The sequence below is a fragment of the Salmo trutta genome, chromosome 38 (assembly GCF_901001165.1).
Source record: "Salmo trutta chromosome 38, fSalTru1.1, whole genome shotgun sequence".
NCBI lineage: Eukaryota > Metazoa > Chordata > Actinopteri > Salmoniformes > Salmonidae > Salmo > Salmo trutta.
Window position 1 is genome coordinate 6,710,675 of NC_042994.1, and position 15,594 is coordinate 6,726,268.

General features: G+C 46.2%; 1 protein-coding gene across 1 annotated transcript in view; it reads left to right on the forward strand.

The window, feature by feature from the left end:
• Positions 1 to 15,594, forward strand: part of LOC115178076 (glutamate receptor ionotropic, NMDA 2B-like) — a 122,319-nt gene that overhangs the window by 91,715 nt on the left and 15,010 nt on the right. The window contains 6 exon segments of the mRNA XM_029739114.1: positions 373 to 541; positions 1,897 to 2,050; positions 4,180 to 4,305; positions 6,228 to 6,457; positions 6,629 to 6,789; positions 8,356 to 8,543. Of these exon segments, the coding sequence (XP_029594974.1) occupies positions 373 to 541; positions 1,897 to 2,050; positions 4,180 to 4,305; positions 6,228 to 6,457; positions 6,629 to 6,789; positions 8,356 to 8,543 (1,028 nt within the window).

Genomic DNA, 15,594 nt, shown 5'->3' on the forward strand with positions numbered 1-15,594 from the left:
CTTGCTCTTCCTCTCGCTCTTATCCTTCTATTTCTCTCTCTCTTTATCTCTCTTTCTCTGTCATTCTCCCACTCCCTCCCTCTCGCTCTTATCCTCCTCCTTCTGTCTTTTTCTCCTTCTGTTTCAATTTTCAATTTAAGGGTCTTTATTGGCTTGGGAAACATATGTTTACATTTCCAAAGCAACTGAAATAGATAATAAACAAAAGAGAAATAAACAATAAAAAAATAACAGTAAACATTACACTCACAAAAGTTAAAAAATAATGAAGACATTTCAAATGTCATATTATGTCTATATGTAGTGTTGTAACTATGTGCAAATAGTTAAAGTACTAAAGGGAAAATAAAAGAAAAAAATTATCTCTCTCAGCAACCAGACAGTACCTGGCCAGTACACCAAGCGCTGCTGTAAAGGTTTCTGCATCGACATCCTGAAGAAGATCGCCAAGCAGGTCAAGTTCACCTATGACCTCTACCTGGTCACCAACGGAAAGCACGGCAAGAAGATCAACGGCACCTGGAATGGAATGGTCGGGGAGGTGGGAGTTTGTCCGTTCTTTCTCACTGACTCTCTTTGGACATTTTTTTCTTCTTATTTTTTCTCTTTTGGCGTTCTTACTCTTATTTCCTTATTTCCAGATCTGGGTTCGAATAGTATTTGAAATGTGTTCAAATACTTTGACTGTTTGATTGATTGAGCCTGCCTGAAGTGCTAGGAGGGCGGGGTTTGCACGTGTGGGACTATTCTATTGCTTCTATCGCGCCAGACAAGCTCAATTGAGCGCAGCACAAAGTATTTTGACAGAAGATGAATACTATTTGAACCCAGCAGGTCTGATTTGACTGCCTCTATATCCTAGCCTGCGGGGGGCTTTGATCCGCTCATTTCAAGTCTGGGAGAGAAGAGGAGAGGAGGCTCTTCATCAGACTCAGAGAGGGAGAGTTAGCAGTGGGAAGAGCCTCAGGGAAAGCCCCTACCTCGCCGGCATTAATTCCCATATTAAATCACATAGCACGTGTTAGATACAGCACTGTACTACATCCTTTATGAAAGGATGTCCAAGTTAAACGATTGCACGTGGGAAGAAGAAATGTGTAGCCTTGCCTGACAACTGATAAATGTTGTATTTGTATATCAGGGACAGAGATGCTGTGGAATGGATTAATCTGGCATTATAAAACCTTGACTGGATGCTGTAGTAAAACGACAGGGAGATGTGTCAACGTAGGCACACCCGGCTTATGCAAATGCACAGGCATGCTAATGATTTCATTTAGATAGGAGAGAGGGAGGGAGCCAAAGATAAATGAGAGAGAGAGAGAGAAATGGGCACAAACAAATGAAAAACATCGGGAGGAGGAGGGAGAGAAGAGGGAGAGAGCAGAGGGGAGGGAAGAATTCATGCTCACTCCGCAATGTGTTTACCCTGTTAACACAGCCTGTTGTGGCCCACTTTTATACACTGCCGAAGGCCTCAGGTATTAACAGATAAATATACCTGTAGAGACTCAGATGGAGGGATGGGAGTGAGTGAGTGAGTGGAGGGAGGGGAGGGGGGATTAGGATAGGGGGGAGGGAGCAGGGGAGGGAAAGGGAGTGGGAAAGCGAAAGGTTCATGGCAAGAATAGACCTATTTCCAGCTGTAGTAGTGATTCACAGTGTAGTAACCCAGTTTCCTTCTCCTTCATTATTCTTCGCAGTCATGTTTCGTATCAGATCTAAAATGGCAGCGTATGTGAAGGGAAAAGGTGACCTCTCATTGATATACAGTAGTTTACAGTTGTAGTATAAAGTAGTAACCCAGTTTCCTGCTCCTTCGCTGTTTTTCTCGGTCCTGTTTTGTATCAGATCCAAAATGACCTCCCATTGACCCTGTCTCTCTCATTGACTCAGGTGGAGCAGAAGAAGGCCCACATGGCCGTGGGGTCACTCACCATTAACGCGGAGAGGTCTGAGGTCATTGACTTCTCCGTGCCCTTCATCGAGACGGGGATTAGTGTCCTGGTCTCCCGTAGCAACGGCACTGTCTCCCCCTCCGCCTTCCTTGGTGAGAATCAGAGTACCACTGGCACCTGGTGTTGATGGAGATGCTTCACATACATATGTCGTGACTTGACTTTAACATTATTCTGAAGACTGTTATTTATCTAATTAGCTAACTGTGTTTAATTGTTACCCAATTAAATTCATCATGTAACAATTAACTCATTAGGATCTGGGGCACCACGAGAGCGGTTCTTTAAAGAGTTACCATCTCCCGAATTATACTCTAAAAGGTCTTTACCGATCACATCTATAAACAGTCAACTTATTAATCATAACCTCGTATCATATCACCATTCTGAACAGTCGTAACCTCCTTGCATCTGCAAAAACCAGAGCCTTACTTATAATTCAGTATTACACAAATTGGTTTAATTATTTATTTTCTAGCTAATTAAATGGGAACACACGATAAACATACACACTCTGCACCAGCTTTTGCCTGGAGACTGAAATACACTAATACACTGAAAACAGATCCCTAGCGGAATGACAACAACATGGATGTCTGTTGAAGAAGAGATGGAGAGAGAGAGGGACAGAGACACATAACATTGGTACATTCAGAAACTACTCTCACCTACAGTAACCATATACTTTGCACACAAACCACTGCCCGCTTTGAGTAAGAAATCATGCATGTATTCGTGTGAAACACCTGGGTTCGCCAGGGATCTCTCGGTGGACGGGGCAATCTTTGAATGGGTGTTGGGCCTTTTAGCGGCACGCTTGTAAGGCTCTGATTGTCCAAAATGGTTCCAACAAGTCTTCTACTGTTGTCCTTCTTCGTAGTTGTCCGGTATCCGGTGACTTGTCGTGTTGTCCTGAACAGAACTACAGAGTTGATTTTCCTTCCATTCACTCTTGAAGACGCTTTTTTGAAGATAGGCTAGCCAGCCGTATCAATGGTTTCGCAGTGGGGTGATGAGAGTAGTGTAATATGATGGTTTGAGTAACAGGATGGTCCTACTTAACTTTACTTAGGACAGCTAATCAGTCATACCAGTGATTGTCCGGGAGGTGAGTTTATCGTCTACACCTTGTATTGAGATTCAAAGTTCAAACCACTTTAAATGTCCATCTGCAGCTTCACACTTTTCTGGTCCAATGTGTTTTTTCTTAACCCATCATTTATACCTTTTGCTCGAAAGGGGCGGCTCCGGCTGGCTAACACTCTCCCTGACCTCACTTCGGGGTGGAAACTACTAATGGTGCAAAGTTATGGAAAACAATTATCTCTTATAGCTTCTCACATCACATCCCTCTCTTAACAAAAACACTTTCATCATTTTTCATATTGCATGCACAACGCATAGTATGGAAACTTCATGTATGTAGTGGGTATACTTTCCAAGTTACAATATTTCCTTTAAAACATTTTTAATGACATCACAAAATAACAAACAAAATAACATTAGTGTTCTGTAGATCACCTCTGATGATTCCCCACATTTTGCATTAGAAATATTGTTCTAGTATTCGCTTTTGAACGTGTTAGAGTTTCAGCGAGAAAAAGGTCTGTTGAGACAAAGCACGTTTCTTTGGGGAATTTGGAGATCGCAAGCCTGGATCTTCTCCCTTGATTTACAACAGGATGTGAGTTGTTAATCCCCATTAGTTCTTTCCTTCCCCCTCCACGAGTGAAAGGGGGTTTGATTGAAGTTATTCATTGCAAACCTGATCTGACCTATTTGGATTCTCCTGGACAATCATGACACACACACTCATTAGGCTACATAACCACACACACAGACATGGTAAATAAGCACACACACACACACAGACACAGACACAGACATGATAAATAAGCACACACACACAGACATGGCAAATAAGCACACATGCGCACACACACAGAAATACCATTACCTACTTGGTCATTGATGAATTTGTTTAATTTACCAGCCGTCATCTGTCTCCCTCCCTTCCTCTCTCTCTCTCTCTTTATATCTCTTTCTTTATATCTCTTTCTTTCTCTCTCCATCTCTCTCTCTCTCCCTCTCCCTCTCTCTCTCTCCCTCTCTCTCTCTCTCTCTCTCTCGCCCTCTCTCCCTCTCTCTCTCTCTCTCTCTCTCTCTCTCGCCCTCTCTCCCTCTCTCCCTCTTTCTCTCCCTCTCTATCTTCTTCTCTCAGAGCCGTTCAGTGCGGACGTGTGGGTGATGATGTTTGTGATGCTGCTGCTCGTGTCGGCGATTGCTGTGTTTGTGTTTGAGTACTTCAGCCCGGTCGGCTACAACCGCTGCCTGGCAGACGGACGAGGTGACACACACACACACACACACACACACACACACAGACAAACAGACACAGAGAAAGAGCGAGAGAGAGAACTTGTCAATTGAACACCTTTCTCTTCCCCTCTATCACCAGCCAGGCAGAAGGCAGCCAAGGTTGGGAAATGAAACACATTGAAACATTTCCACTCAATATAAGGAGGACACCTCAGTCACACTCCCGCCACACTCTTTAAATGAAACACATATAGGGTGTGTCCCAAATAGCACCCAATTCCCTATGTAGTGCACTTTTCCAGGGCTCAAAGGTCAAAAGTAGTGCACTATATAGGGAATTGGGTGCCATTTGGGACAGAGCCATCTAGTCATCAGGACGAACAATTCCCTAATAGCTGTTCTTAGATGGAGCTGTAGATTAAAATGAAAACCTGTCTAACATCATCATCATTACACAATAACAGAATGCCTTGGGCATCATTAAGCACTAGCAACAAGTCTCCCTGTACATAAAGACATCATGTTGTTTCCCAATACACCGACTGGGGTTTGATCCTGGGTCTCCTGTACGACACAAGATTGTGTTAACCCGCCGAGTTAAAGGCTAGGCATTGGCTTGGGGAGCTAACGCAGGTCTTCAGGTCTCAGGGAAGGTTACTCTTCACATAAACCACCACCATTACACCTCCGTTAAACAGTTTCCACAGGTCCATTGTGTTGAAAACGAATACAGAAAAACTAAAGTTGTGACAGAATGTTTATGACACTACCCACAGAATTGAATAATGTTCCCAACACCCCAAAACACAAAATCAACAGTTCCGTTTCCACGGCAGCAGCAGGATTTTATTTTACAAGGCGCTTCTTTCCTTCACACCCTCTCTGGCTCCATATACAATGCAGAGGAATGCATTAACATTCCACCGCTCCAGCCCACTCAAGATAACATCATAGGAGTTTTATATCCACACTGCTTTTTGTGTTGTTGCTTTATATTGGCGACAGGGGGATAAGTGTGTAGTGATGAGCCGGGTAATGGTGGGTTATCTACACTGTCTGTTGCTGCTGTATAATGTACTACAATTCACTGTAACCACTGTAGAAAACAGAGGAGAAGAGAGAGATAGGAAGAGAGAGGGATAGAGAGAGAGAAAGAAAGGAGAGAGAGAGAGAGAGAAAGAGAGAGAGAGAGAGATGTTGGTTCCTCTGCTGTTTTCGCGCCCACGGTATCATGATTTAATGACTTCCAATACAGGTTATGTAAGCCGTGTTAAGCGCACATGCACACACAAACACACACGCACATGCACACGCACACACCGTGTTGTATTGTATTGCTTGTTCCTGCAGCTGTAGCATAATTGTACCCTTTTGGACACCCATCCACCCCCACCTTCACCCTCCTTCACCCTCCTTCTCTCGCTCTCTCTTGCACTCTCTCTTTCTCCCTCTCTATCTCTACCCTTCTCTCACTCCCTCCTTCACACTCTCTCTCTCCCTCCTTCACTCTCTCTCTCCCCCCTCTCTCTCTCTCCCTCCTTCACTCTCTCTCTCTCCCTCTCTCTCTCCCTCCCTCTCTCTCCCTCTCTGTCCCTCTCTCCAAGCACCCCATGGATGTGGATGCAGACAGCCAGCCAGGGCGTCAGTTCTGATTCTGCTACAGTGGAGCCTGGTATAGCAGGAGCCAACTGGCTTTATGTCCCAATACTTCCCAACAGGATGTCTCTCCTCTCCTTTTGTTCATGATCATTGGCAGGCAGAAGGACAAGTGTCCACCATGTTGCTTTCACCTATAACATAACCTACCTCAGATCAATGGCCCCATAACAAAAAGCCAACATCAGGACTATTAAATGAAGTGCTTTTTTAATTGGGAGCATAGCCACCGAACCAACCAACTCCCTCCCTCTCTCTTGACTTCCTCTCCCCATCCCTCTTTTCTTCCCCCAGAGCCCGGTGGCCCCTCCTTCACCATCGGCAAGGCCATCTGGCTGCTGTGGGGCCTGGTTTTCAACAACTCTGTCCCCGTCCAGAACCCTAAAGGCACCACCAGTAAGATCATGGTGTCGGTGTGGGCCTTCTTCGCTGTCATCTTCCTGGCCTCCTACACTGCCAACCTGGCTGCCTTCATGATCCAGGAGGAGTATGTGGACCAGGTGTCGGGCCTCAGCGACAATAAGGTGTGTGTGTGCGTGTGTGTGTGTGTGTTTTCCAAGCCGAATCATTTCCGGTTAGTCCAGAAGTATAATGCATTAGGAGCATTTGATGGAACCTGGTGCCTTGTCCACCTCACCACACCAACCCCTGCTATTTTCTCTTTTTTTCTCTTCTCTTCCGGAACCCCCCCACAGTTCCAAAAACCCAACGCCTTCTCCCCGCCATTCCGTTTCGGAACGGTGCCCAACGGAAGCACGGAACGGAACATCCGCAACAATTACCCGGAGATGCACCAGTATATGACCAGCTTCCACCAGAAGAATGTGGACGAGGCCCTGGCAAGCCTCAAGGGAGGGTGAGAGAAGGAGAGGGAGGGAAAGAGGGAGGGAGAAGAGGGGAGGATGGTTGGAGGGTTAGCAAGAGGAGAGAAAGAGAGGGATGGAGGGGAGGGGGGGTCAGGGAGAGGGAGGGATGAAGGGAGAACGGGTGAGGGAGAGGAGAGAGGGATGGATGGATGGAGGGGAGGGAGGGAGTGTGGGCGGGAAGCTAGCAGAGCTGCTGCTGTTGCTTGCTGCTGCCTGCCACTGCTCCTTAGCTCAGAATAGCAGCAAGCAACAGCCTGGTGGTTGTTGGTGGAGGCTGAGAGCTGATCTGATGTGATGGTCTCCTCCCTTCTTCCTTTCCAAGAATTAAGAATGCAGAGTGCGGGTTAGAACATTAGAGCTTCATATAGCCATCTGTGGGTTTCTCTTCTTTTGGCATGGTTGGGAGGGGGCTGGTTGAACTGCTAGCTAGCCATTGGTATTGTAAAATGGTATGTCTGCAGGGGTGTGCATCACTAACATGCTGTAGCCATGGGGAGTTGATGAGTTGTGGGTTTGTCACCTAAACCTGTCATATGTCACTTACTTAGTATAAAAGTAACATGTAAAGTGCTCATGTTTCATGAGCTGAAGTAAGAGATCCCATAGATGGACCGTACGCACAAAAAGCTTATTTCTCTCAAATTTTGTGCACAATTTGTTTACATCCCTGTTAGGGGGCATTTCTCCTTTGCCAAGATAATCCATCCACCTGACAGATGTGGCATATCAAGAAGCTGATTAAACAGCATGATCATTACACAGGTGCACCTTGTGCTGGGCACAATAAAAATACACTCTAAAATGTGCAGTTTTGTCACACAACACAATTGCACAGATGTCTCAAGTTTTGAGGGAGCGTGCAATTTGCATGCCGACTGCAGGAATGTCCACCAGAGCTGTTGCCAGATAATGAAATGTTAATTTCTCTACCATAAGCCGCCTCCAACAACGTTTTAGAGAATTTAGCAGTACATCCAACTGGCCTCACAACTGCAGACCCTGTGTAGGACGCTATGTGGGTGAGCAGTTTGCTGATGTCCACGTTGTGAACAGAGTGCCCCATGGTGGCGGTGGGAATATGGTATGGACAATGAACACAGTTACATTTTATCAATGGCAATTTGAATGCACAGAAATACCAGGACGAGATCCTGAATTGTGAGGCCCATTTTTTTAAAAGATATCTGTGACCAACAGATGCATATCTGTATTCCCAGTCATGTGAAATACATAGATTAGGGACTAATTAATTTATTTTAATTGACTGATTTCCTCATATGAACTGTAACTTGTTGCATGTTGCGTTTATATTTTTGTTCGGTATATCTCTCATTACTAGGCCCTGCTGTTTTTTCCAGACCATGCGACCTCACCAGGAAAACTCCAGGCCCATGTACAGGCTATAACCAGGGCCCGGAGTTTTACTGGTTCAGTCATACGATCAGGAAAAAACGCCTAACCCTGAAAATAACCAATATCTTCAATTACTAACACTTTGCCTGACCAGTACTGACCACTAATCATCCTCCACTATCTCCCTCCCTACACCTGCTCAGTAAATTGGATGCCTTCATCTACGATGCTGCTGTGTTGAACTACATGGCCGGGAGGGACGAGGGCTGTAAACTGGTGACCATCGGCAGCGGGAAGGTGTTCGCCACCACCGGTTACGGCATCGCCATCCAGAAGGACTCTGGCTGGAAGAGAGCAGTGGACCTGGCCATCCTCATGCTGTTTGGCGATGGTAAAGCTTCAGCTGACATGCGATCGTAGTCCTACAGTAGAATAGAATATTGAATAGTAATTTATTAGTCCATCTGCAGAGACAGAAACTCTTCATCTGCTCCCTCCTCCTCTCCCACTTCCCAAGACAACACACAAACACACACATTTTGGGTAGGAGCACAGCTTTAGCCAACCACAGATCAGCACCCCTGCAGCTACACATTTAGCAGCAAGTGCCTTGCTCAAGGGCACAACGGCAGGAGATGGTACATGGGATCTGAAACCAGCTTCCTTCTGGTTGGTAGTTCATCTCCCACTGGCATTGTCAAATCCCAGGATTCGAACACAAGATGCTGGATACCACAGTCTTAATTACACTGCTGAGTTTTATTGGCCTAGACATATTATACAGTGGGGGAAAAAAGTATTTGATCCCTTGCTGATTTTGTACGTTTGCCCACTGATAAAGAAAGGATCAGTCTATAATTTTAATGGTATGTTTATTTGAACAGTGAGAGACAGAATAACAACAAAAATATCCAGAAAAACGCATGTCAAAAAGGTTATAAATTGATTTGCATTTTAATGAGGGAAATAAGTATTTGACCCCTCTGCAAAACATGATTTCTGGCTCCCAGGTGTCTTTTATACAGGTAACGAGCTGAGATTGGGAGCACACTCTTAAAGGGAGTGCTCCTAACCGCAGCTTGTTACCTGTAAAAAAGACACCTGTCCACAGATGCAATCAATAAATCAGATTCCAAACTCTCCACCATGGCCAAGACCAAAGAGCTCTCCAAGGATGTCAGGGACAAGATTGTAGACCTACACAAGGCTGGAATGGGCTACAAGACCATCGCCAAGCAGCTTGGTGAGAAGGTGACAACATTTGGTGTGATTATTCGCAAATGGAAGAAACAAAAAAGAACTGTCAATGTCCCTCGGCCTGGGGCTACATTCAAGATCTCACCTCGTGGGGTTGCAATGATCATGAGAACGGTGAGGAATCCGCCCAGAACTACACGGGAGGATGATGTCAATGATCTCAAGGCAGCTGGGACCATAGTCACCAAGAAAACAATTGGTAACACACTACGCCGTGAAGGACTGAAATCCTGCAGAGCCTGCAAGGTCCCCCTGCTCAAGAATACATATACATGCCCATCTGAAGTTTGCCAATGAACATCTGAATGATTCAGAGGACAACTGGGTGAAAGTGTTGTGGTCAGATGAGACCAAAATGGAGCTCTTTGGCATCAACTCAACTCGCCGTGTTTGGAGGAGGAGGAATGCTGCCTATGACCCCAAGAACACCATCTCCACCGTCAAACATGGAGGTGGAAACATTATGCTTTGGGGGTGTTTTTCTGCTAAGGGGACAGGACAACTTCACCGCATCAAAGGGACGATGAACAGGGCCATCTACCGTCAAATCTTGGGTGAGAACATCCTTCCCTCAGCCAGGGCATTGAAAATGGGTCGTGGATGGGTATTCCAGCATGACAATGACCCAAAACACACGGCCAAGGCAACAAAGGAGTAGCTCAAAAAGAAGCACATTAAGGTCCTGGAGTGGCCTAGCCAGTCTCCAGACCTTAATCCCATAGAAAATCTGTGGAGGGAGCTGAAGGTTGGAGTTGCCAAACGTCAGCCTCAAAACCTTAATGACTTGGAGAAGATCTGCAAAGAGGAGTGGGACAAAATCCCTCCTGAGATGTGTGCAAACCTGGTGGCCAACTACAAGAAACGTCTGACCTCTGTGATTGCCAACAAGGGTTTTGCCACCAAGTACTAAATCATGTTTTGCAGAGGGGTCAAATACTTATTTCCCTCATTAAAATGCAAATCATTTCATAACCTTTTTGACATGTGTTTTTCTGGATTTTTTTGTTGTTATTCTGTCTCTCACTGTTCAAATAAACCTACCATTAAAATTATAGACTGATAATTTTTTTGTAAGTGGGCAAACGTACAAAATCAGCAAGGGATCAAATACTTTTTCCCCCCACTGTATATTGTACTCCTCAATGTGTCCTATCTAGAGTCTATGGTCCACAGTATTTATAGTAGAAACACTGAGTGGTCTTGACAAGATACCTGGATGATCACCTCACCGCCTTCAGAGAAACGTTCTATAATCTGAGTGTACAAAACATTAGGAACACCTGCTCTTTCCATGACATAGACTGACCAGGTGAATCCAGATGAAAGCTAAGATCTCTTATTGATGTCACTTGTTAAATCCACTTCAAGCAGGGTAGAAGAAGGGTCAGGTTAAAGAAGGGTTTTTAAGCCTTGAGACAATTGAGACATGTATTGTGTATGTGTGCCATTCAGAGGGTGAATGGGCAAGACACCGGTTTGAGTGTGTCAAGAACTACAACGCTGCTGGGTTTTTCATGCTCAACAGTTTCCTGTGTGTATCAAGAATGGTCATACATCTCTACAGTATGTGCCAGACCTGGGTTCAAATACTATTTTACATCATTTTGAATACTTTACCTGTGCTTGATTAAGCTTGGGTGGAGTAATGGACCAATAGAATATCCTCAAAACTCTAAACCCCACCTAGGAAGGAACTCTAGGCTGGCTAGAGAAAACGCTCAAAGTAATTGAAAGATTTCAAATAGTGTTTGAACCCAGGTCTGCTATCTACTGCCAATTGTATGTGATCAGTCGTTCATTTCATTCAAACGTTAGCACGCCGTTATAACACACTTTATATAAACTAGTAAAGAGCTCAGAGTTCACCCTCACTGGGTGTCTGCTAAGGTGTCATCCCCTGTTATAATCCATACAACATGGTTATCTATGTTTGTCTCGTGTGTGTGTCGTGTGTGTGTAAGTGTGTGTGTGTGTCAGTCATGATGTGTGCGTGTGTCATGTGTGTACATCATGTGATGACAGGGGGGCCAAGAATAGTGTCCTAGTTCCAAGTGGCAGCCTCTGGTGCATCTGGAGTGTATTCAGATAGCATCAAGGGTGGGCATGCTTACGTCTGGTGGGGTGGAGGCCTGGTGGGGGTGGAGGTCTGATGGGGTAAAGGTCTGGTGGGGTGGAGGTCTGGTGGAGTGGAGGTCTGGTGGGGGTGGAGGTCTGATGGGGTAGAGGTCTGGTGGGGTGGAGGTCTGGTGGGGGTGGAGGTCTGATGGGGTAGAGGTCTGATGGGGTAGAGGTCTGGTGGGGGTGGAGGTCTGATGGGGTAGAGGTCTGGTGGGGTGGAGGTCTGGTGGAGTGGAGGTCTGGTGGGGGTGGAGGTCTGGTGGGGGTGGAGGTCTGATGGGGTAGAGGTCTGGTGGGGTGGAGGTCTGGTGGAGAGGAGGTCTGGTGGGCCGGAGGTCTGGTGGGGGTGGAGGTCTGATGGGGTGGAGGTCTGGTGGGGTGGAGGTCTGGTGGAGTGGAGGTCTGGTGGGGCGGAGGTCTGGTGGGGGGAGGTCTGGTGGGGGTGGAGGTCTGATGGGGTAGAGGTCTGGTGGGGTGGAGGTCTGGTGGAGTGGAGGTCTGGTGGGCCGGAGGTCTGGTGGGGGTGGAGTTCTGATGGGGTAGAGGTCTGGTGGGGTGGAGGTTTGGTGGGGCGGAGGTCTGGTGGGGGTGGAGGTCTGATGGGGTGGAGGTCTGGTGGGGTGGAGGTCTGGTGGGGGTGGAGGTCTGATGGGGTAGAGGTCTGATGGGGGGAGGTCTGGTGGGGGTGGAGGTCTGATGGGGTAGAGGTCTGGTGGGGTGGAGGTCTGGTGGAGTGGAGGTCTGGTGGGGTGGAGGTCTGGTGGGGGTATATTGTAGGTCTAGGACATACAGATGTAGGATCTTAATTAGACCAGTACTGTTGTAGCAAAAATAATCCTGCAGAAACAGGATTTTAATGTTTAGTCCATAAAGTTGCTTGATCGGTGGTTAGGTTATTAGCTGGACAAAAGTAGGCTACATACAATACTGTTAATATAACCGTGTGTTAGTGTGGGTTTCCAGTGAATTTATGTAAATCAATAAGCCCATTTGCATTTTCTGCAGCACAGGAAAATTCTCAGCAACATAAGAGTGATCAAATTAAGATTCTACATCTGTACATGGAACACATACAGAAGTGAATAGCTTTGATTAAGTAGGACCCTTGTAGGACTTCTCCATTGATTCTATTCTACAGGGCCAATGAAAACAAGAACAGCTCAAGTCTTTTGCAAATATATTTCAACCAGGTCTTGTGCAAGGGTAGGTGGAGGAGTATTGAGGTTAACCCAAAGATTGCATGTCCTACATCTGAGGAGCTCATAGTCATCTTGACACAACCTGCTGAGCTTTCTTCACGTCCTTCACTGTGGCCTACTTTTACAGGAAGTCTTAACAACCGGGCAGGCAAAATCTGCAACTGTCCAGGCAGCGAGTGAGTTAGCACACTGTTAGTTACGCAAGCACTAGGGGAGTGGGAAATCCCCTTTGGTGAGATACAGACTCTGGTGGCTCACATCAAACAAATCTCACCGGACATGTCCTCCCCAATCTCACTCCTCTCCCCCTCAGCACCAATTCCAGGGCACGGAGGGGGGGCTATGGGGACATATTTTAGGGTGGGACCGGTGATCACATGACTGTGTGTGTACTTCCTCCCGGACCCCAAGGACTAGCAGAAGTCCCATGAGGCAATTGTGTCCCACATCAAGACCAGATAACGAGCGACTTGCATAATCAATGATTAATGAAGATTATCTGTGACGGGGGTGTGTTGGAGGGACATAACACAACATGACATGTGTTGCACACACCAGGAACCTTGTGAGAATGCTGCATGTGAGAATGCTTTTCAGTGACTTCTGTAACTGTACAAGCCTTGGTTTCATGCATGTTACATCAAAAGTTTGTTTTACGCACTGCTTTAGCACTCTCCGCCAACCCTGATGTCCTTGCCGTGTCTGAATCCTGGCTTAGGAGGGCCACCAAAAATTCGGAGATTTCCATCCCCAACTACAACATTTTCCGTCAAGATAGAACTGCCAAAGGGGGAGGAGTTGCAATCTACTACAGAGATAGCCTGCAAAGTTCTGTCATACTTTCCAGGTCTATGCCCAAACAGTTCGAGCTTCTAATTTTAAAAATGAATCTCTCCAGAAATAAGTCTCTCACTGTTGCTGCCTGTTATAGACCTCCTTCAGCTCCCAGCTGTGCCCTGGACACCATATGTGAATTGATTGCCATCTATCTTCAGAGTTCGTTCTGTTAGGTGGCCTAAACTGGGATATGCTTAACACCCTGGCAGTCCTACAATCTAACCTGGATGCCCTCAATCTCACACAAATTATCAAGGAACCCACCAGGTACAACCCTAAATATTTAACATATCCAATCCAAAACTACATCTAGAATCGGCTCCCTATTTCGCAACAAAGCCTCCTTCACTCACGCTGCCAAACATACCCTCATAAAACTGATTATCCTACCGATACTCGACTTCGGCGATGTCATTTACAAAATAGCCTCCAACACTCTACTCAGCAAATTGGATGCAGTCTATCACAGTGCCATCGTTTTGTCACCAAAGCCCCATATACCACCCACCACTGCGACCTGTATGCTCTTGTCGGCTGCCCCTCGCTACATATTCGTCGTCAGACCCACTGGCTCGAGGTCATCTATAAGTCTATGCTAGGTATAGCTCCGCCTTATCTCAGCTCACTGGTCACCATAACAACACCCACCCTTAGCACGCACTCCAGCAGGTATATCTCACTGGTCGTACCCAAAGCCAACTCCTCCTTTGGCCGCCTTTCCTTCCAGTTCTCTGCTGCCAATGACTGGAACGAATTGCAAAAATCGCTGAAGTTGGAGACTTATATCTCCCTCACTAACTTTAAGCATCAGCTATCTGAGCAGTTTACCGATCGCTGCAGCTGTACACAGCCCATCTGTAAATAACCCATCCAACTACCTACCTCATCCCCATATTGTTTTTATATACTTTTTTGCTCTTTTGCACACCAGTATTTCTACTTGCACATCATCATCTGCACATCTATCATTCCAGTGTTAATTTGCTAAATTGTAATTACTTCGCTACTATGGCCTATTTATTGCCTTACCTCTTTACGCCATTTGCACACACTGTATACAGACTTTTCTATTGTGTTATTGACTGTACGTTTGTTTATTCCATGTGTAACTCTGTGTTGTTGTTTGTGTCGCACTGCTTTGCTTTATCTTGGCCAGGTTGCAGTTGTAAATGAGAACTTGTTCTCAACTAGCCTACCTGGTTAAATAAAGGTGAAATAAAAAAAAATACAATAATTGACTACAGCTCAGTGTTCAACACCATAGTGCCCACTAAGCTAAAGACCCTGGGACTAAACACCTCCCTCTGCAACTGGATCCTGGACTTCCTAACAGGTCACACAGGTGGTAAGGTTAGGCAACAACACATCTGCCAGGCTGATCCTCAACACTGGGACCCCTCAGGGGTGCATGCTTAGTCTCCACCTGTACTCCCTGTTCACCCACGACTGCGTGGCCAAGCACGACTCCAACACCCTCATTAAGTTTGCTGACGATACCACAGTGGTAGGCCTGATCCCCAACAACGATGAGACAGCCTATAGCGAGGAGGTCAGAGACCTGGCAGTGTGTTGTCAGGACAACAACCTCTCCCTCAATGTGAGCAACACAAAGGAGCTGATTGTGGACTATAGGAAAAGGATGGTCAAACAGGCCCCCGTTAACGTCGAAAGAGCTGAAGTGGAGCGGGTCGAGAGTTTCAAGTTCCTTGATGTCCACATCACCAACAAACTATTATGGTCCAAACACACCAAGACAGTTGTGAAGAGGGAACGACAATACCTTTTCCCCCTCGGGAGACTGAAAAGATTTTGCATGGGTCCCCTGGTATGGCAACTGCTCGGCATCTGACCGTAAGGCGCTATGGGTAGTATGTACAGCCCAGTACATCACTGGGGCCAAGCTTCCTGACATCCAGGACCTATATACTAGCCAGTGTCAGAGGAAGGCCCCAAAAATTGTCAGACTCCAGTCACCCAAGTCATAAGACTGCTGAACAACTAATCAAATGGTCACCTGGACTATTTGACCCC